The following is a 21,213-nucleotide window of genomic DNA, read 5'->3' as shown; positions in this document are numbered from 1 at the left end:
GTGCCTGGCACAAAGTAAGTAGTCAGGAATTCCCTGACCCTGTTCCATGACCATAGAACCTACCTGGACTTTTCCACATGAACAATTATTTACTTGCCTGCTATAGGAAGACACATGGTCAGGTCAAATCATGCAATTTCTTTCTCTGTGGTCCCAGATCTAGCCCTGGCCTTCCCTGCTGTTCTGAATCCCTTTACGAAGCAGCTGACCTGGGAGAGGGGAGAAGTGTCTACACGTGACCTGCTCACTCCTGGAAGTGGTGACAAAGATAGTATGTTATACCATTTCCAGGTTCCAGACAACTCCCGAAGAAAATGGCATCCTAGGATGATCAGGGACTCAAGACCAAACCACTCCAGGTATGTTGCAGACATGAAATAAAATACAAGGCACGCTGCACAGAGTGAGCTTAGGTCTTCGGGAAGAAAGTCTGTGTTAGCACTTCCTCCATAGCTACAATTATTCTAAGCTACTGTCTCTGCATTCCTAGCAGAATAATCACTGAGCTCCACAAACTGCCAGGAGTTATATCAGAGGCTGCACAAAAGCTGCACTCTGATACTTAGATCTCCAACCTATTTCCTCAAGCTTACCAGAACGATTCAACTATGTTTAGTTTTAGTTAACTTACATCAAGTTCTTCTTTTGATTCTAACAGCCTTTCATGGTCTGCACAATCCACCAGAAATACAATGCCATTGATAGCAGGAAGGTAGTTTTTCCACACTCTTCGAGCTAACAAAAACAATCAGGAGTTAGATTTTATTTGCTGGTCAAACCTAGCAGATGGTTTGATGGAAGAGTCCAACAAGATTTCAAGTGTAATTATCCCTTAGATGCTACTACTTCACTCAAGTTTATCTTTAACCTGGTGTTGCTAAATCTTTCCAGAAGAACAAGGAAGGCTTTCCTTGATGTGAGCAAGTCAAATACTTCACTCTGTCCCAGTTTTCCCATGTTAGAAGTGGAATTAATATTTGCTACCAATGGACAATGATGCACATTAAGTTCATTGGATGACTGCTATTTTTTATATGCGGTACTCATTTTTTGACATTTCTAGTTTATCAGTTTTTTTGGCCACTGATAAATTTGTAGTCAGTGACAGAAGGAAGTCAGTACTGGGTACAGATTTGTTAAAACAAAAGCTAACTGTGTAATAGAAATTAACTAAAGTCAACGAAACCATTCAGGTAATATTTTCCATGACGGTTTTTAAAGGAAAGTTTTAGGGCTGCCTTATGGGTAAGCAACTTTTTTCTGACTTCAGTTTTATGACATATCTTAAAAACAATACAGACATTAAGTCTCAGACAAACTCCCTTAGGTTATAATTCTCTCTAACCATTATATTCTGGAAAGTACTTCATATATATTTCAAACAATTATTATGTCTCCAAATGTGCATTCACTAGCCACAGCCTCTTAAAATCTTTTCAACTGTTTGTCATAAGAGGTTTTTACAATGCCCACAAACTTTGTAATATTCATTATTTATGAATTACTATGTGCTGGGTACTGCCATGTCTTTTGAGGGACATAAAAAATGGATTCTAGTTCCAGAAAGTTTAGTAGAAGAGACAACACAGTCTTTTCCAAACTTGCAGACGTTTACACAGATGCACTAAACACCACAGAATACAGTTGAGAGCGCTCATAGGTGAGAGTGGCTTCTCAGGGGCAGTAGCCACAATTACACTGGGCCCTGAAGGTGGGTTACTCATGTGCAGATGGGGGTGGCATGAATTAAAAACACAAAGGTGAGAGAACACCAAGGGGTTTGGTTTGGTTAAAGTACAGAGAATAGGAAAGGGAACAGTGGAAAATAAAGACAAAAAATAAAGTGGGATCAGATTGCAGAGATCCTCAATGCCAGGTCAAGGAGTTTGGTTTTATTTGTAGGTCAGCCATTGAAGGTTTTTAATGCATAGCAGTAACATCATCATAATGTAATTGTGACCATCAGTGAGATATGGATTGGAACAGAGAACAGAACCTCAATTTTGCTTACACACTTTACACCAAAAGCAATTCAGATTTAAATTGACCAGGGGTATCATAAAAATCACACTTTGCTTTAAAGCTTATCTGGGGATAATAATTTTTAAATTTTAAGTCTACTCTGGCCTTTCTTGAATAGAATGAGATTTCATGCACAGGAAAATAATGGCTACATTTTTATTATGTTAAAATAAAATAAAGTTATTTATAAGAGTCATAGAATCTTACCTTGAACATGTCCACCCAGATCAAAAGTTGTAAAGGTCATGCCAGCAATAGTTAGTTCTTCTGAAGCTAAATAATAATACAAAATATTTTTACAAGAAAATCAGATTCCATTCATGGTATATATTGCTACTTTGGTTTATTTTAACTGCAAATAAGTTCAAATCAAACATTTAGGAATTGATAAAATAATTTGTTGGGGCGCCTTGGTGGCTCAGTCAGTTAAGTGTCTCAATTTCGGCTCAGGTCATGGTCTCACGGTTTGTGGGCTCGAGCCCCACATTAGGCTCTGTGCTGAGCCTGCTTGGGATTTCTCTCTCCCAGCCTTTCTCTGTTCCTCCCCAACTTGTATTCTCTTTATCTCTCTCAAAAAAAACATAAAAAAAAAAAAAGAATTTGTTGTAATTAGATATACTCCAATTTATATTGACAGTTTAATACAAGTAATGGTAATAATCTAGTATTCACTACCCACCACAAATCCAACACTTTTGTTTTTTCCTTCTCTATTTTTCCTGCTGAAAATATTAACTATTCAGATAATTATTTGCTGTGAATTCAAGTAACTGTTTCAACCTAATAATTTTTCCTGTAATTCATTTTAGATGCTACCAGGGAAATAATTTTCCCTTGTAGCTCTCATATTATGCAAGTGACAGTCTTTAATGATAAACACAACTTTAATAAACATTCTCACCATTATTTCTTCAAACTGTTTTCTGTTCTCTCCCTTCTTCTGGGACTTCAAGTGTAAGTTTGCTAGACTGTTTGGTATTGTCCCACAAGTCACTGAGTGTTCATTTTCTTTTCATTTTTCTCTCTGTGCTTCATTTTACATAGTTTGTTTGGTGTTGACTTAAGTTCACAAGTCTTTCCTTCTGCAGTACTGGCACTAATTTACTATTAGCCTTGTCTAGTAAAAATTTCATTTCAGGTATTAAGTTTTCATTTCTAGAAGTTCTACTTGGTTCTGTCTTATATCTTCCATTTCTTTCCTCATTCTGTTCACATTTTCCTTAAATCCTTAAGCACATTCTTCGCAGCTGTTTCAACATCCTTATCTGTTAATTCCATCATCTTAGTCACTTCTGGGTCTGTCTCTACTGATTAATTTTTCTCTTGGTTGTGGATCTCACTTTCCTGCTTCTTTGCATGTCTAGCAATTTTTTATTGGATGCTAGACATTGTTGTATTCTTTTGAAGCAATGTGAACTTTATTCTGGCAGGAAAACTCCTTGCAGATCACTTTTTAAGTTTTGTTAGGTTAAAGTAGTCTTTACTTTACAGCTACTTCAGCCCCATTACTAAGGTATGATTCTTCTGAAGTCTCTTTTGGAATGCCCTGTGTATTCAACCAGGTTTCTGCCTTCTGGCTGGTGGGAACATGAGTGATTCCTGGCCCCATATGAGCTCTGAGAATTATTTGGTTAACAGCCCTGCTACAGTTATTCTTTCTCCAGAAATTTTTCTGTGACTGGCCATGGGGAGTTTTACCCTGTGCACACAAATTGGTATTTAGCCACAAACATTGCTGGACTTCTTTCTCTGCAGAGCTCCTTCCTCTGGTACTATGCCAAGCAAATTCTCATCACCTCAGCATCCCCATATTCTGGTCTCTGTCTCCTCAACTCAGCAAGACTACTGTGTTTTGTTTGGGTTTCCTCTCCCTGCACCATGGTCTGAAAAGGATCTCTGTGATAAAGCTTGAATACAGAAAGGTTTTCCATCTCTAAGGAACCATAGTCCTCTGCTAGATATTGTCCAGTTCTGAAAACACTTGTATATATTTTTGTCCAGTTTTCTAGCTGCTTACAGTGGAGGGTAATGCCAGACACTCTTATTCCATCAGAGCCAAAAGCAGAAGTCCCTATGATCATAATGAAAGGCTCAGTGTAATTTTAACTCTTCATTACACCTGCTGAGGCCCCAGGGTACTTTCTTGTTAAAAAATTATTTATGTAGACTCCTAAGTGAATGAATAATCAATACAGTTTGTGTTCAAAGTGTGTTTCTTTCCACAAGGAAAATATAATGCTTGGATGTAGCTGGGAAACCACCTTTATGGTTACAATCCTTAATAGACTCCCTACTTTATAAAAAGTCCCAGTTTAATTAAGACACAGAAAACTCTTAATATCTCAGGAAGTCTTCCCCTTCCCAATGTCCACTCCCAGAAGCAATAATTCCAGCACCACAGGTTTGTTGTGCATATTCTACAATTTCATATAAATGATACCATAACGTATGTAACTTTTTGTGACCAGTTTCTTCCATGCAGAATATGCACCATATGTAACAGTTTATTCCTCTTTCTTATTGAATAGAATTTCACTGTTTATCCTTTTTTTTTTTCTTTTTTCATTTTTTATTTTTTATTTTTATGGCTATTTGAGCTGTTGGGGGCAGTTGGGGGATATTACAAATAATGCTGGCATAAACACTGTTGTACAAAGATTTTGGTAAAAATATGTTTTCATTTCTCCTTGATACACACTTAGCAATGGAACTGTCAGATCATAGGGTAGATACATGTTACCTTTTCACATATGCTTTTGATTAATGCAAAATGTAAGATAAAATGAATGTGAGCTGTAGGAAAGTTGAGATGGCAACTATTTTGTGCCACTGCTTTTAGTCCTGGTACTTAGAATAATGTGTGACATAAAGTAGGTACTCAATAAATATTTGTTGAATAAATGAGAGCAATATCAAAAAATTTAAAAATGGGGGCACCTGGCTGGTTCAGTCAGTAGAACGTACACTGTATGTCTGAGCCCCACATTGGGTATAGAGATAACTTAAAAATAAGATCTTAGCCCCACTCTTTTCCCAATATAAAAAAATTTTATGAAGTTTTCCTTTTCCAACTTCACTATCAATTTCATCGATAAAATGGTACTTTTTGTCATTGTTCTCTGTCCTTGTTCTCTGATATCCACTTTTTGGCCCAGTTCTCAATTCTATTCTCATTTTTATTAAAAATTTTTTTAACATTTATTCATTTTTGAGAGACAAAGCATGAGTGGGGGAGGGGCAGAGAGAGAGGTAGAGACAAAATCTGAAGCAGGCTCCAGGCTCCAAGGTGTCAGCATAGAGCCTGATGTGAGTCTTGAACTCACAAACTCTGAGATCATGACCTGAGCCAAAGTTGGACGCTTAACTGACTGAGCCACATAGGCATCCCTTTTATTTTTATTTTTTTAAGTATATTTATTTTGATAGTGAGTGAGTCAAAGTGAGCAGGGAGGGGCAGTGAGAGAGGGAGAGAGAGAGAATCCCAAGCAGGCTCCACACGGTGAGTGCAGAGCCCAGTGCAGGGCTTGATCTCATGAACTGTGAGATCATGACCAGAGCTAAAACCAAGAGTTGGACTATTAACCAATTGAGCCACCCAGGCACTCAATAAAACTATTAAAATTCATTTTACTCTATGTCGACTTGATTCATAGACTTTTCAACAGTAAAAGCAAGGTCACAGATATTTATAAGGCATATGTTCTAATAATTTTGTCACTTTAATGTTTACTTTATATAAAGGATAGTATGTATTATATAAAGGATGGTATGTATTAAGTGATTTACAGAATCATTGTTAATGTCTTTCAGGGTAGTCTGTCTTAAAGAAACCACAGTAAATTATTTTTTTAAACTGTTTTAAAACTTTGTATAAATGTATCAATATGTGCCCTGTTTTTTGGAATAATTCTATGGTCTTTATATTAGATACTGTTGAGGTTTCTCAGACTAGAAAAATAACTGGGTAATAAGTTGAGAGTAACTAACAAAGTATAATATGACTATAATCTGTCCACACTGAAAAAGGATTAAAATAGTAGTTTTAAAATGTGAAAGAAATTAGGTTATCTAGACAAGGTAATGGTGGGGGCGCCTGGGTGGCTCAGTCAGTTAAGTGTCTGACTCTTAATCTCACGGTCCTCAGTTCAAGCCCCATGCTGGGCTCTGCAATGGGCATGAAGCCTACTCAAAATAAATAAATAAACAAGGTAATGGTGACTATTTATAGCCTAAGCAGTATCTGGTTGGATAGACCTCAATCATGTTATAATCCCCGAGAAAGTAACCTTAATTCCTCTATCTGGAGAAGGGTGTACAAACTGGTAAGAAGATAGAAGTATTATTTCAAGATCTAAATATACACCCTGGGAGTGGGTCAGCTATTATTTACTGTATTATTTTAATAGGTCAAATCACCTGATCACAATTATCCACCAAAACCCAAAAAACTTTTGGTTAGTGCCTATGAATTATTATCACTTAATAAAGTAGTTTGTTGCATGGGGGAATATACTTACTGGGATGTAACGTCGGGACATGCTGTCCAAGTCTGTCATCTTTTAGCATGTGTAGCAATGTTGTTTTTCCTGCATTATCCAATCCAAGAAATACCAATTTACCAGTTTTCTTATATAATCCTGCAGAGTAATAAGACCTATGATTAGTCAAAGTGCTATCTGACATATTATTCAAGTAAAATGACTTCAAATAAAAGTATAATATAAATATAATTATTTACAGTTTAGTTATTTGGATACTTTCCCTAATTACTCTAGATGTTTTATAAAGAAACACCTATTAACCTTTTGAACTTGTAAGATTTTATAAATTTGCTTGAATAAAGTTGGATTTCTAGTCTAATTTCAGTTTTGAAGAGCTATTTTAAATCTATCATGATCTGCAAATTCAGATCATTTTAAACCTAAACTTTGTCCCAATCAATGAATGTGTATTATCCAAACTTATCTGCAGTGCCAAAATGCTGATTCCCTTGACAATTTGGGAATAAATATCTATGTCCACTACTAGAGAAACAAAAAATGCTTGAGATCATGTATTTATGAAACGAGACAAAAAGAGAAATTAAAGAGATATCCATGGATGAAAATAAATTAAGTAGTTTTGACAATAAAAATCATAGTGAGTTCTTGCAATAGAAAGTTTAGGTCATTGTCAAATTTCCCTGAGACAATAAGGTTGAACTATTCATAGGATTGCATAAAACTAAAGCAACAACAAAAAAACCAAGCACGTAATTTTTTAAGTGTATCAACCAAGTACTGATAGATGAAGTAATAGAAAAAAGACAGCATTGACCAGTTTATAGATTGGCATTTGTTGAGAAATTCCATATTGAGTTTTTTTTTTCTAAAGGCTTTTTTTCAGCTTTAGGTTTACATCAAAACTGACAGGATGGTACAGAGATTTCCAATATACTCCCTGTCCCCACACATATATATAGCCTCTCCTATTATTAACATCACTCACGAAAATGGTACATTTTTAACCAACAGTGAACCTACATTGATCGATCATAGTCACCCAGAGTTTCCTTAGGGCTTACTCTTAGTAGAGTATATTCTGTATTTTGACAAACATATAAGGACATATATCCATGATTATAATATACAAGTATTTTCGCTGCCCTAAAAATCCTATATGCTCTGCCTATTCATCCACCCAACCCGCCCTGCCACCACTGCTCTTTTTATTGTCTCTGTATTTTTGCCTTTCCAGAATGTCATATAGTTGCATATGACACATAATTGTAATCATACAATTGAGATTGACGACTTTCACTTAGTAATATGCATTTAAAGTTCCTCCATGTCTTTTCATGCCTTGATAGCTCATTTCTTTGAGCTTAGTAGTATTCCATTAAGCAAAATTCCTTAGTGCTTAGTAGTATTCCATTATCTGGATAAACCAGTTTATTTATCCATTCACCTACTGAAGGATATTTTGGTTCCTTCTAAGTTTTGGCAATTATAAATGAAGCTGCTATAAAATCTTTGGGCAGGTTCGTATGTGGCCCTAAGTTTTCAGCTCTTTTGGGTAAATGCCAAGGAGCACAAGTGTTGGATTGTATGGTAAGAGTATGTCTAGGTTTGTAAGAAACCACCAAATTGTCCTCCAAAGTGGCTGTACCATTTTTCATTCCAAGCAGTGAATGAAAGTTCTTGCTGCTCCACATCCTCACCAGCATTTGGTGTTGTCATTGTCCAGATTTTGGACACTCTTATAGGTATGTAGCAATAATGAATTTTATTTTCCATATTTAATTGTCTAACACCTATGGAATTACATGAGGACAGGGGACATAGTAGCAACTCAAAAATATGTTTACTCAATCAAAAAAATGAACTTTTGAAGACATTAGGCAATGCTAATTCAGGTTACTCATTTTTTAATAAGTCCACGCCAAAATAATACCTAAGTCTTTCTCCACATTGATGCTTAAAAAGTAAATTGTTTGAAGTCCTAATGTTTTGATCACTCAGTGCCCAACAGTTCTGATCCTAAGGGGAAGATTGTCTTCCATATTTATTTGAGCTGAGATACTATATTTCTCATTTAATCATGAACTGTGACTAATAATTTTTTAAACACTTCTATTTCTTAAAATGTTTCTACACAGGTGGTTTCTAATCAGTGCAATCACAATCTTTCCTACCTTTTAAGTAGTAACAGTGCACTGGGTAAGAATCCAAAAGGGAACACCTAGGACATTTAAACTTTAATCTTGAAAGTGGGTTGGACTAAATCCTTATTTTGTGATAAGCACTGTTAAGCATTACACATTACTTCATTTAATCTTCAAAATACTCTTTGAAGTACACATTATTCTCTTTCTTACAGAGGAGAACAAAGGCTCAAAGTTAACTTGCTCAAATGCTGAGGTCAGATCTGAGATAGAACCCATCTTTGATGCAAAAGCTTTGGTTCATTTCCATTTCTCTACACTGCCTCCTACTGTTAGCCCTATTAACCTCTTGCTCCTGCTTATGAGTCAATCTCTTTTGCCTTTACAATGTAGTTCCGCATTAAATCATTTTTCTATCAACTGAGACATAGATACCCATCACAACCCAGGTTATCCCAATATAATGAAGTTGAAAACATTTACTTTTGACCCAGTTTTTGTACATATGTAACAAAATATTTCAGTCTGATAAAAATATGTAAGAATTCTTGAGGAGGTAGTATGGAAGATCTGATATTTTACCTGTAGCAGAGTGACAGTATAAGATAATGTGAGAGATTTTATTTTAAAAAGGAAAAAAAAAGGAGCACCTGGGTGGTTTAGTCGGTTAAGTGACCGACTCTTGATTTTGGCTCAGGTCATGGTCTCAAGGTTTGTGAGTTTGAGCCCCACATTGGGCTCTGTGCTGACAGTGAGAAGCCTGCTTGGGATCCTCTCTCTCCCCCTCTCTCTGCTTCTCCCCGACTCATGCTGTCTTTCTCTCTCAAAAATAAATAAATAAAAATTAAAAAAAAAGAAAACTGGTTTTTAAAAATTTGCAAATATTGAGGTCCATATAAGAAATAAAAATAGACTGATAAAATTTGATCTTAAATTTTTATCCTTTTAATATATAGTGTCAAACAAGATATGTATTTTCCAAACAAAATTTATTTCCTTGGTTAAGATTATGTTTGTGGAAGAAAAAATATTTATATAGGAGATAACAATTCATAAGTACAGTTGTGGCCAGTTAGGAGTTACATTGACAACTCTGTAATTACATGAAATGCTTCTCTTTGTGCCAGTTCAAGATGATGATTACATGGAGACTAAACTTAGGGTAAGATTCGAAAACAGGAGATCAGAACATCTTCATTAATTACTACAATAATAAAGTTGTATACATGGTAACATAAAAGTCAATCAAAAGCTTGTTTCACTGGAAAACGTGAGAAGTTAAGAATGTCAGTAAGAGAATGAGATGCTATGATTTTTCCTCTTTAATATCTATAAAGAGAGGAAAATCACTATTCAGAATTGCTGGGTATACAAGTCTCATTTAGCAGATTTTATGCTGCCATTTACAAGGCACTTGATGGAACATAAATTTATAATAACAAAAATAATGCAGTGAGTTTCTGTGAGGATTAAATGAGATAAAGTATCTAAAGCACTCAGAAACTTTTTAGGTAAACTGGCTAATCACAGGTAGCTACTCCTGTAAATAATATTCCTATCAACAACCTTAAAAGAGGTAGGAATTACTGTTAATTTACAGATAAGGAGACTAAGGCTAAGGTAAAGAAAGTAATTTGCCCAAGATTACATAATTTATAAGAGATATACAATGAGTAATTTGAACACATTAGTATGATTTCAAAATTCACATTCACAACTAGTGGATTATACATAAAGAGGCTCTAGACAAATAAGCACTTTTATTTAAGTAGGATTAAATGGGATAACAATAGAGAACAAAGGGCCAACATTACCTAAAAACTGTAGCACACTGCTGAAACCACTGTAAATCCAGTCAAATATGAAGGACATATCCAAATCCTTATAGAGTCTGGAAAAGAAAGTGTTTTGAATTCAGTAGTTGACATTAAACACCAACAACATTAAACATGAACTCTGAGTAAACAATCCTATAACAACCTTCCTATAAAGAGTTTAACCATTCTTTTTTGTTGTTGTTTATTTATTTTTGAGAAAGAGAGCACACAGTAGGTGAAAGGCAGAGAGAGGGAGATAGAATATCCAAAACGGGCTCATGCAGACAGCGGAGAGCCCAATGTGGGGCTCGAACTCACAGAACCACAAGATCATGACCTGAGCCGAAGTTGGAGGCTCAAGTGACTGAGCCACCCAGGTGCTCCCCCCCTTTTTTTAATGTTTATTTGAGAGAAAGTATGTAAGAGTGAACGCACAAGTGGGGAAGGGGCAGAGAAAGAGGGGGACAGAGGATCTGAAGCGAGCTCTGTGCTGACAGCAGAGAGCCTAATGCAGGGCTCAAACTCACTAACCGTGATCTCATGATCTGAGCCAAAGTTAGACACTTAACTGATGGAGCCACCCAGGTGCCCCAAGAGTTAGCTATTCTTATCCAAGGTGATCTAATCAGATACCTACTGATGCATAAAACACAAAATGCTATTAAAATACAAACTAGTGGGGCTCAGCTGGTAGAACATGCGACTCTTGATCTCAGGGTTATGAGTTCAAGCCCCATACTGGGTGTAGAGCTTACTTTAAAAAGAAAGGGGAAAAAAGGCCTCTATTTTTAAAAAACAACAAAAAAATTTTTTAATTAAAATAGAAATATGAACTAGAGACCATTCTTTACCAACCACAGTGGCAAACCTGAAAATGAACTGTAATAGCTGGAACTAGAAAAGATGTGGTACAAGATGCAGTTAGTGGCAGTATAAATTGTTACAAATCTTTTTAACAACTAATTTGGCAGTAATCTGTATGTTATACCATCTGACCCAAGAATTCTACTTTTAGAAAATGTCCTAAATATAGACAATCTTTATGTATCAAGATGTGCATCAAAGTGTTATGTAAGAAAATTTTTGGAAATAATCTATATTCAAGAGTAAGTTAAGGTATATATGGCCTATGAAATACTTACCGAAACCTTGGAGTGGAGGAAGAAAAAGCAAGGAGAAAGATAGGAAAGGAAATTTATGATAATGAAGTAAGTTTTAAAGTCTGATTATACCTATGTGGAGTAAAACCCCCTTTTCCATTATTTTTGGTCTTTTGTAGCAAATGATATCAGGTGGTCAATTTCTGGGCTTGTAATCTTAGTGCATTTTTCAAATTTTAATATTACCAAATGTTAAAAAACATTTTTTTAAATCACAGTAGAAAATACAGAGTATAGTTCAATTTAGCATTTCTTTGACATGTTCTTGATAACTAATAAAGTTAATATGGAAAGAAGAGGGGAAAAAAAACTTCTTGAGAAATGAAAGAATATACAAAAGTATACTTTCAGATCAACAAAGTTCATTTTCTAGAAGTAAACAAAATCCAGGCCCCAAATTTGGGCAAAGTCCCAACAATTTGAAGGATTCTGCTATCTTTGACGTTCTTTAGACAAAGTGTGACACACAGCACTGCTTTCTTTAACCACCTCTCAGTCCAGTGGGCTGCCAACTGGGACCCAGACGGGCCCACCAAACTCAGAATTCCTTGAGGATAAGGTGTGTAAGAGATTACATTGCCTTGAGAGTGAGAGTCAACCTACCTCCAGTTTATAGGAGGCCTGCCAGTATTTACTAGGGGATTCCCTGGATCCAGGCAATAGCCTCTCCTCTCTTTCAATTCCTTACTTGAACTAGCAAGAGAAGAATTTTGCTCTTGAAACCAGTCCATTCCTGACTGAGAGTGACTCACAAATAACGAAGTTTCATGTGTCAGTATCACAAGAATAAAAACTAGAAGAGCAACTTACATATACACACAAGAATCCATTGTTACAAGTTCTTATTTTACTGAAGCTGAAAATTACATCTTGTTCTATTATTATTCTAGGTTATGCAGAAATTGAAACTTGTAGTCACAAAAAATATATACAAGTGGTTTATCTTTTCTGAAGATTTTTAAGATATATCATAATTTTCACTGTAAAGAATCAAAGCAATGGTTTACTGAGATATTTTAATTCAATAATGATTACTAAATTCATATTATGTCCAAGGTAGACACCACAGAGGATACAAATACTAGTGATAAACATGGCTTCTTCTCTTGAAAAGGTTATACTCTAGAGAGGTAGGTTAGCTATACAAATGTAATTTAACTGAAAAAAGTTAAAACTGAATAGGATAGTACCTAGGATGGTAACAACTTACTCTATAGAATTTCAAGACTTATATAAACACAAAGAAAAAAAATGTCCATACTGTAAATCATAAGCTCTGAGGGGATTAATGATCATAACAACATAAAATCAGAATAAAAATAAGCAATACAACAGGAAAGGGTATGGTACCCTCACAAATATACTTTGTATTCTGTATAAGAAAAGAGAAAAACAGTCTTCCTTGCACACTTCTACAACGGCCACAAGTTGTAGGTAAGGAAAGGTTTCTTGGGTGATGTTCAGCCTGAATCTTGAAGATTAAATAAGAGTTTGCTAAGTGGTTATGAGGGCTATACTGTGTGCAGTGGTGTGAAACTAAGTGGGAACAGCAAAAAGTCAGGTACTGTGAGATGATGTGACTGGTTAGGGGGCCACAAACTGAGTCACTCAACAGATGCTAACAAGGGAGGCAGGAGTCAGAATGAGAAAGAAATATGAGACTAAATTTAGGCATTTGGTCTTCCATGTTTGCTACCTATAACATACAGACATAAGAAACAATACTTATTCGGTCTTTCAATTTAATAAAGCAAAGCAAACAAAAAATAGCAGTTATCCCTATGAGCACTATGATTTGTCAAGAGGTTAAAAACAGAAGCTATGGAGCCAGGACTTTACCACTTACCATTTACCTTAGCCAAGTTACTTTAATATCCTTACCTGTAAAATGGGGGTAATAGTAGCTATGAGATGGTTGTGAAGACTAAATCAATTACGACACACAAAGTATATAGCACAGAGTTAAGCATTCAATGTTAGCTGCTGTTACTATTATTTCTTCTACTCATATGACCTAACATACCGGGCACTTTATGTGACCACTAAGCACCTCAACAACCTTTCAAAATAAATACTGTTTGTTTTTAAATGCCTACTTACTTTTGGGGGAGAGAGAGAGCAAGCGAGCAGGGGAAGGGCAGAAAGAGAGGGAGACCTAGAATCCAAAGCAGGCTCCAGGCTCTGAGCTGTCAGCACAGAACCCAATGCGGGGCTCGAACTCACGAACTATGAGATCATGACCTGAGCTGACGTCTGACACTTAACCAACTGAACCACCCAGGTGCCCCAATACTGTTTTTTTTTTTTTTTTAAGCTCTGTGCCCAGTGTGGGGCTTGAACTCAACCCTGAGATCAAGAGTCACATGCTCTACCAAAGTGAGCCAGCCAGGCATCCCAAAATAAATACATTATTGTCCCCACTTTACAGAAGAAGAAACTGAAGTTGCAATAGCTAAAACTCAAGTCTTAATGATTGGCACATCTAAGTACCAAACCTGGGTCTTTCTGACTTCCAGGTCCACGCCCTTTCTCCTACATTGCAGTAGCTTTGTAACAAAATTTTAAAGGTTTATATTTGTTTAAATGATTATGTACCATTTTTTGAATCACTCCACCTTATGACTCTGACATGTAATTCCTCTCTCTCCCTCTTATCCCCCATCCAGTTGCTTATTTCCAAGCTCTATCAATTTCTGTAGTCTCAGCATTCTTTTGATTCCTACAGGAGCTACTTTGTGATGAACCTTAAATCACATTCCTGAACTACCATCTTAACCTCATATTTTGTCTGTACCAATCTGTACATGCCCTCCAGAGTGGCTTTATGAAAATGTCATCTTAGACTTGACTTGTTGCATAGTCAGGGTGACTATAACTCCTCGTTTGCTGGGGACAGTCTCAGCAAAGTTATCTCGGTATAATTATCAATAGTGCGTCCTTTCATTCTCAAAAGCATCCTGATGAGGTGTGAAATTTATATGGTCACCCTATACCTGTGGATAGAGAGCCATTGGAGGTCTGTGAGATGAAAAATGATTCAAACTCCTAGTCCAGTATTCCAGAACTTCGACTATAAACCTTTTGGCCACCTTTACAAGCTTAATACATATCCTCCATTTATAGCTTTCCCTGAACCAAAGTAAACCACTTCGCACTCACTGCTGGTGATCTGAACTTAACCATCTTAAAACTTCTGCTCATTCTCCTTCCCAACATCAGAATTTCCCCCACCAGCTCTGCCTAAAGATCTCCTGCCTCAAGCATGAGCCAAATGCTACAGAAGAAATGAGTTTTCACTTGAGATGGACTTTAAGGGACAGATGGGGGTGGAAGAACTGACAGAACCCAGTAAGGGGAGAAGAATTAGAAGAGGTGATGGCACAAGTGGAAAGGAGTTAGCCCCAAGAAGTCCAGCTGCAGAGATGTCACAGCTTGCTTTGTGGCAAGGAGACAAATGCTGAGAGCATGAGGAGCCTGCATGGAACAAAAATACAGGAGAGCCTGTGGCCAGTACTTAAAGCACCAGAGCTGGTCTCTAGAGTCATGACCTGTGTGACAAGTTCCTTCTGCAAAATCTCTGAGTGTTGTAAAGATCAAATGAGATAAAATGCACAAAATAAGTACTTAATACCTGGTTGCTGTTATTACTGAGAAACAAATTGGATAGAGGGTCAATAGGTGGAGGGAGTAAGGAAAGATTCCTCTTTCAAAGAGTTTGAAATGGAATGAGGGAAATGGGAGTTTCTTCTTAAGAAGTCTTCTTTCTTCTTAAGCCTTAAGGAGGGTAAGGCTCGAGTATGTTGATAAGAAGGAGCTAGCAGAAAGGGAGAAATTAAAGATAAAAGAAAAAGAGAAGGAAGGAATTAACCAAAAGGGGCAAAGTCTCAAGAGGAGCCAGGGATGAGAGTGCATCTCCTCCTCTAAGAGTAGAAGTAAGGAGGGCCAGAAAATGTACACTGGAAGTAGCAGGAATCTGAATCCAAAAGTGAGGAAGTCTGATAGAGAATTTTCTGAGGAGCAGAGTGAGGATTAGAATAGATAGCTACCTACTGTGGGGAAAAGATCAAATTAAAAGAGTGCTAACAAGAGCCAAGTGCTTGGCTGGGGCTGAAAAACATTCACAGCACTGCCCATCTGCAGGGATTTCTAATTTTCCCCTCTCCCTGCCACCCTACCTTCCCAGTGAGTGTCAGCTTTAGAGAACACGGAATGAATAGGGCTTAGAAGTGAAAAAAGACAAGGGGAACTGGAATTTGAGAGTACTAGTGAGAGGTTGAAGTGGTGTGATCAAAAGTTCAGGCTGAGTGGCTAACGGTACAAAGGCAACTAATATATGGGGATAAAGTAGGGGAGCAAAGGCAGGCTTCTCACAGAAAAGAGAGAATGGGGGAAAATATCTGGTTGAAAAGCAAATGTAGACATAGTCATAGTATGAGACAAGTGAAAGGTGGACCAGAATTATGTCAGCAAAGTGGAGGAGAGCTCAAGGTTCAAAAACTCATGAGGATCAGGTCTGCGTGGTGGTTAAGTTCCAAGGCCTGGCTCTGGCATAGAGAGCTGAAAAGCCTGAGCGAAGAACTGAGTGGAAGCTGTGAGAAGCCAGGCTGGAGCTATATGGTCTACAGTCCACACTGACTGCCCAATCACCTAGAAGAATGGCTATAGAGAGCAAGCCTGTGAATCAAGTGACAAAGCCCTCAATTAAGGGGAGCCTGGCTGACTCAGTTGGTACAGCATACGACTCTTTTTTTTTTTTTTTTTTTTAACGTTTATTTATTTTTGAGACAGAGAGAGACAGAGCATGAATGGGGGAGGGTCAGAGAGAGGGAGACACAGAATCTGAAACAGGCTCCAGGCTCTGAGCTGACAGCACAGAGCCCGACGCGGGGCTCGAACTCACAGACTGAGAGATCATGACCTGAGCCGAAGTCGGACGCTTAACCGACTGAGCCACCCAGGCGCCCCAGTAGAGCATACGACTCTTTATCTCGGGGTCCTGAGTTCAAGCCCCACAATGGGTGTAGAGATTACTAAAAAAAAAGGGGGGGGGGCAGCTCACCCAAGATGACTGTTGTGAGGTGAAAGCTCTGAGATTGATGGGGGGGGGGGCAGGGGAGAATGAGGTAAACCTTGAGGGAAAAACGATTTTTTCAATAAGGATGGTCCAAATTTGCTATTGTAAAATTTGTCCCTAGAGAAATAATTTAATAACATATATGGGGAAACTCTGCTTTAGAAGATAATGAGATATTTATATTTGCATAAAGTCGTGGGTTTCTAAGAACTTTAAAACAGGCTAAGAGTCAGTCATTTTAAAGTAGAAGTAAAAATGCCCAACTAAGAATAAAAGTTATTTAGCCACAAACAGATACCTGAGCCCAGAGAACAGGTTACACAACACCACGAACACACTATTAAGACATGTGAAGAGCAAAGGTCAAGAATAAGGAAACATATACACGTCAGCAGATTTATTTATTGCATGAACAACAAACAGGAAAGAGGCCTGTGCAGATTAGAAAAGTGATCTACTCCAGTAACATAAAAATCAGTACAAAGAGTGTAATGAAGCAGAACCTCAAGGTTACAAATAACTTCTTAAGCCTTGTCCCATTAAACGTATATGGATGATTCCATTTATATGAAACATCCTAAACATGTAAGTTCTCAGAACAGTTTAGTGGTTGTCAGACAGGGGAGGTAAGGGGAAACTGGGAGTGACTGCTAATAGGTACTGGTACTTGGTTTCTTTTTGGGTGACGAAAATGTTCTGGAATAAAGTGATGGTTGCATAACCTTGTGAATATACTAAAAACATTGAACTGCATACTTTAAGAGGATAAATTTTATGGTATGTGAATGGTCTTTCAATAAAGCTAGTTTTTTAAAAATAAAGAAATAAAAATGAAAGCTCCTGTAGTCTAAAAAGACAACTATAACACCAGCGTAGGATTATAGAGATAATACATTAATAACTTTGGGAAGCAAAGGATGGTAGAGCTATGGTTAGAGTGAGTACCTATCTTAGAATTTAAAAAATCTGGATTTAATATGCATCTTCTGAAATACTATTATTTCATTCTGGGAAAGCCAATCTTTCTGAGCTCCAGTTTCTTCTTATATATAACAGGAATGCCATCTGCCTCAAAGAGTTTTAAGAATGACTAATTATGATAATGTACCCAAAAAACATTTTGAAAACTACACAATATAAGGTAGTATTAACTCATTCAGACTAAATTAATTGAAATTCAAATCGCAAACTTTATTTTTAAAGATTTTATTTTTTTTAAGTAATCTACACCAGCATGGGGCTCAAACTTACAACCCTGAGATAAACATTTTCTACCAACCGAGCCAGCCAAGTACCCTTTCAAAGTACAAACTTTGAAAAAGTTTTAATTCATTAATTTTTATTTTTATAAAGTTTATTTTGAGAGAGTGCAAGTAAGCAAGTGCACACTAGTGGGAGAAGGGCATAGAGAAAGGAGAGAGAATCCCAAGCAGGCTCTTCCCCACTGTTGAACTGTCAGTGCAGAGCCCAGTGTGGGGCTTAAACCCACGAACTGGGAGATCATGACCTGAGCCCAAGTTGGACACTCACTTGACTGAGCCACTCAGGCACCCCAACAGTTTTTTTTAAGTTTATTTATTTATTGGGGGGGGGGGGGGGAGCATAGAGGAAGAGGCAGAGAGAATCCCAAGAGGGATCCGCATGGACAGTGTCCCCATGAGAGGCTTGAACTCACTAACTCTGAGATCATGACCTGAGCCAAAACCAGGAGTCAGAGGCTCAACTGACTGAGCCTAGGTCCCCAAGTTTTAATATTTTTAATGACTGATTTTACTTTATTTTTTTAATTTTATTATTTTTTTTAATGTTTTATTTATTTTTGAGACAGGGAGAGACAGAGCATGAACAGGGGAGGGTCAGAGAGAGGGAGACACAGAATCTGAAACAGGCTCCAGGCTCTGAGCTGTCAGCACAGAGCCCGACGCGGGGCTCGAACTCACGGACTGCGAGATCATGACCTGAGCCGAAGTCGGTCGCTTAACCGACTGAGCCACCCAGGTGCCCGTGATTTTACTTTAAATATTAATGACAACATCACTGACAGTAACCAGAAAAGGTACTAGAATAATTTCCTCCAATTCTAGGTAAAGATATTTACTAGAAAAAAATTAATCATAAATTTCTACCCAACTCCATCGGGTTTATGATGAAAACGTGTACAAATTCCTTAAGATCAGTAAACTATCTGTAAGCTAATTTAGGAATTATGCACCCTTCTCTTTTGAATTCAGATAGTAGCAGAAATATAAAGAAGGCCAAACTCTGCTTGACTATGTTTTAAAGAATTTCAGAAAGGCTCTGTGCATTATTAAGGATGGACAGGAACAATATTGAATGTTTCAAGACAATGTTGCCCTATAAATACTTTCCCCTAAAACTGTTAGATTTTCTTTCCATAGCCTTTAAAGTTTTGAAACAGTGATATAAATAGAAAACTCAAAAAAATTTAGGATTAAATGGATAGCAATCATAATAATGGAATTAGGCTTTTTCATTCATGTAATCAACAGTAAGTATAAACTCAAGTCTCCTTTAGGGAAAAATGACACTCACTGAAAGGTTAAACCTGTATCAAATATGAAAAGGATTTTTTTTAAGTGCTAAAAGGGGGAAAGAACACTGTATTACAAATAAAGTTTGTGAGTCTGAGTACTGAACTTGCCTATACTGAATTAAGAAAGTAAAAATTGATACTAGTGACAAATTCAGTCCTTAAAATCCTTTTTTTAAAGAAAGCTCTAGGCCCAACATGGGGCTTGAATTCACCACCCCAAGATCAAGAGTCTCATGCCCCACCGACTGAGCCAGCCAGGCACCCTCTTAAAATACTTTTAACTGAAACTGTTCTAAAAGCTAAACACAAGAAAATTTTTTCAACAGCGTGATTTTAAAGGTATTTGCTTAGTAATGTTCTGCAGAGAAATCATTAAAGTATCAGCCAAGTATGCTTAAAGAAAAGGGTGAAGAAATAATGACTCATTACTACAGAATTCTGATTTATAAGTTTCAAATACTGTGGCAGTGATTTTCATTTCTGATAGCCTAATCTTTTGTCTCAATTCCTGCTTGAAGTGAAAGGAAAGATAGTTAAAGCGTACTTTTTTTTGAAATACTAATCCTCCTAATTACTAACAATGCTTGTCTAACAGTTCTAAAATAAAAGCAAAACATTCCTTTTCTGCAAACTCAGGAAATGCCAATGAACTATAAGCTTAGTTGTTAAAGTTCAAAGTATTTTGGTGATGAATGTAAATCATTAAAGCAATATTAGATACACAGTTTGCTTTGACATACCAGCACCACTAATTTTTAACAAATTGTAAATCTTCCTTTATTCCTCATCTGTAAACCAGAGATACTACCATTACCTTCCTTAGTGGATTGTTGTGACTAGCGCCACATTCATAGGAAAGTCAGTAAATGTTTCCTTCTCTTTCATTTGCTTCAGGGCGGCATACTCTTAACCGGTATTTTAACAGTGAACATAGGATATTCTTCAGAGTAGGACACGTAGTAATAGTGAGCTTGATAGATGAATATGCAAATAATATTAGGTTTAATTTATAAAGTTAAAAGTATTCCTTCACCTCGTTTTGCCCAATGTACCAAATACCTTACGTTCCTAATGAGTTTGGTTCTTTCAGCCAACGAGGTCACGGTTTTAGCTGTTGTCAAAACAAATTTCTAAGTTGGAAAATCTTGGAACAATCTATAAATCATTACAGTTTTCACCCAACTGTGTATCTTTCCCCCCACGCAACTGGGACTTGGACTATGAACAAACGTTAACTTGCACTCGTAAGGATTTTCACTTTGCCCCCACACGAATTGGGAGAACTGAAAACACACGACGTCACAGGGTTTTGAGCTGTCAGTGATCCCTGCAGCCTTCACCTTACCAGGTGAGGACACCGAGGCGGAGGGGAAAGAAGGGCTTGCCTAAGGCAGAGTCCCCTCGTTCTTTCCTGAAATAACGCACCGTTTGACAGCAGCAGGTGTGCTGTGCAGCGGACCATCAGGGCGGCCCCTGCGGAGCAGCAAAGGAACCCCTCCGCCTCAGTGCCGGCAGATTCCGGAGAGGAAAACAGGCAACCCTTTCTTGCCTGGCCACAAGCAGGGGCCCCAGTGGGCCCAGGCCCGAAAAGTGCGCTTTCCCCGGGGTCCCCAGCGGCCAGCCGCCTGTCGGTTCTACCGAGAGAAGAGACAGCCACTCACCTGCTACTAGAGAGATCGCAATTCCTCGCTTGGCGTCGATTCCACACCCTCCTAGTTCGAACTGCAAAGCGCGATGGCTGCCGAAGTCCCAGCTCGCGTCAGGTCCTTCCGGGCCGGGGGGTGTTTCACTCCCGACGGTCCGCAGGACCGCAGTTCCACCCGTCCAAAGTTCCGCCTTCGCGCGGTTCCGCCGCCAGTCCCCAAGCTGAGCGAGCCTGGTGGTTGGGGCCAGCCTTCCCGCAACCTGGTCTCCCCACTTCCGCCCGAAAGGGCTTCAGAGGC

General features: G+C 37.7%; 1 protein-coding gene across 1 annotated transcript in view; it reads right to left on the bottom strand.

Moving 5' to 3' along the window:
• Positions 1–21,213, bottom strand: part of SAR1B (secretion associated Ras related GTPase 1B) — a 23,628-nt gene extending 2,415 nt beyond the window's left edge. Inside the window, exons 1-5 of the mRNA XM_019421965.2 lie at positions 20,932–21,213; positions 10,480–10,556; positions 6,540–6,659; positions 2,230–2,295; positions 632–735 (exon numbers count right to left, since the gene is read on the bottom strand). Of these exons, the coding sequence (XP_019277510.1) occupies positions 632–735; positions 2,230–2,295; positions 6,540–6,659; positions 10,480–10,537 (348 nt within the window). The 5' untranslated portion in view covers positions 10,538–10,556; positions 20,932–21,213. The remainder of the gene's footprint in view (positions 1–631; positions 736–2,229; positions 2,296–6,539; positions 6,660–10,479; positions 10,557–20,931) is intronic.

Source organism: Panthera pardus, unplaced genomic scaffold, assembly GCF_024362965.1.
Source record: "Panthera pardus isolate Hobbes unplaced genomic scaffold, ASM2436296v1 HiC_scaffold_2, whole genome shotgun sequence".
NCBI lineage: Eukaryota > Metazoa > Chordata > Mammalia > Carnivora > Felidae > Panthera > Panthera pardus.
This window is presented reverse-complemented; position numbering and strand designations above follow the sequence as displayed.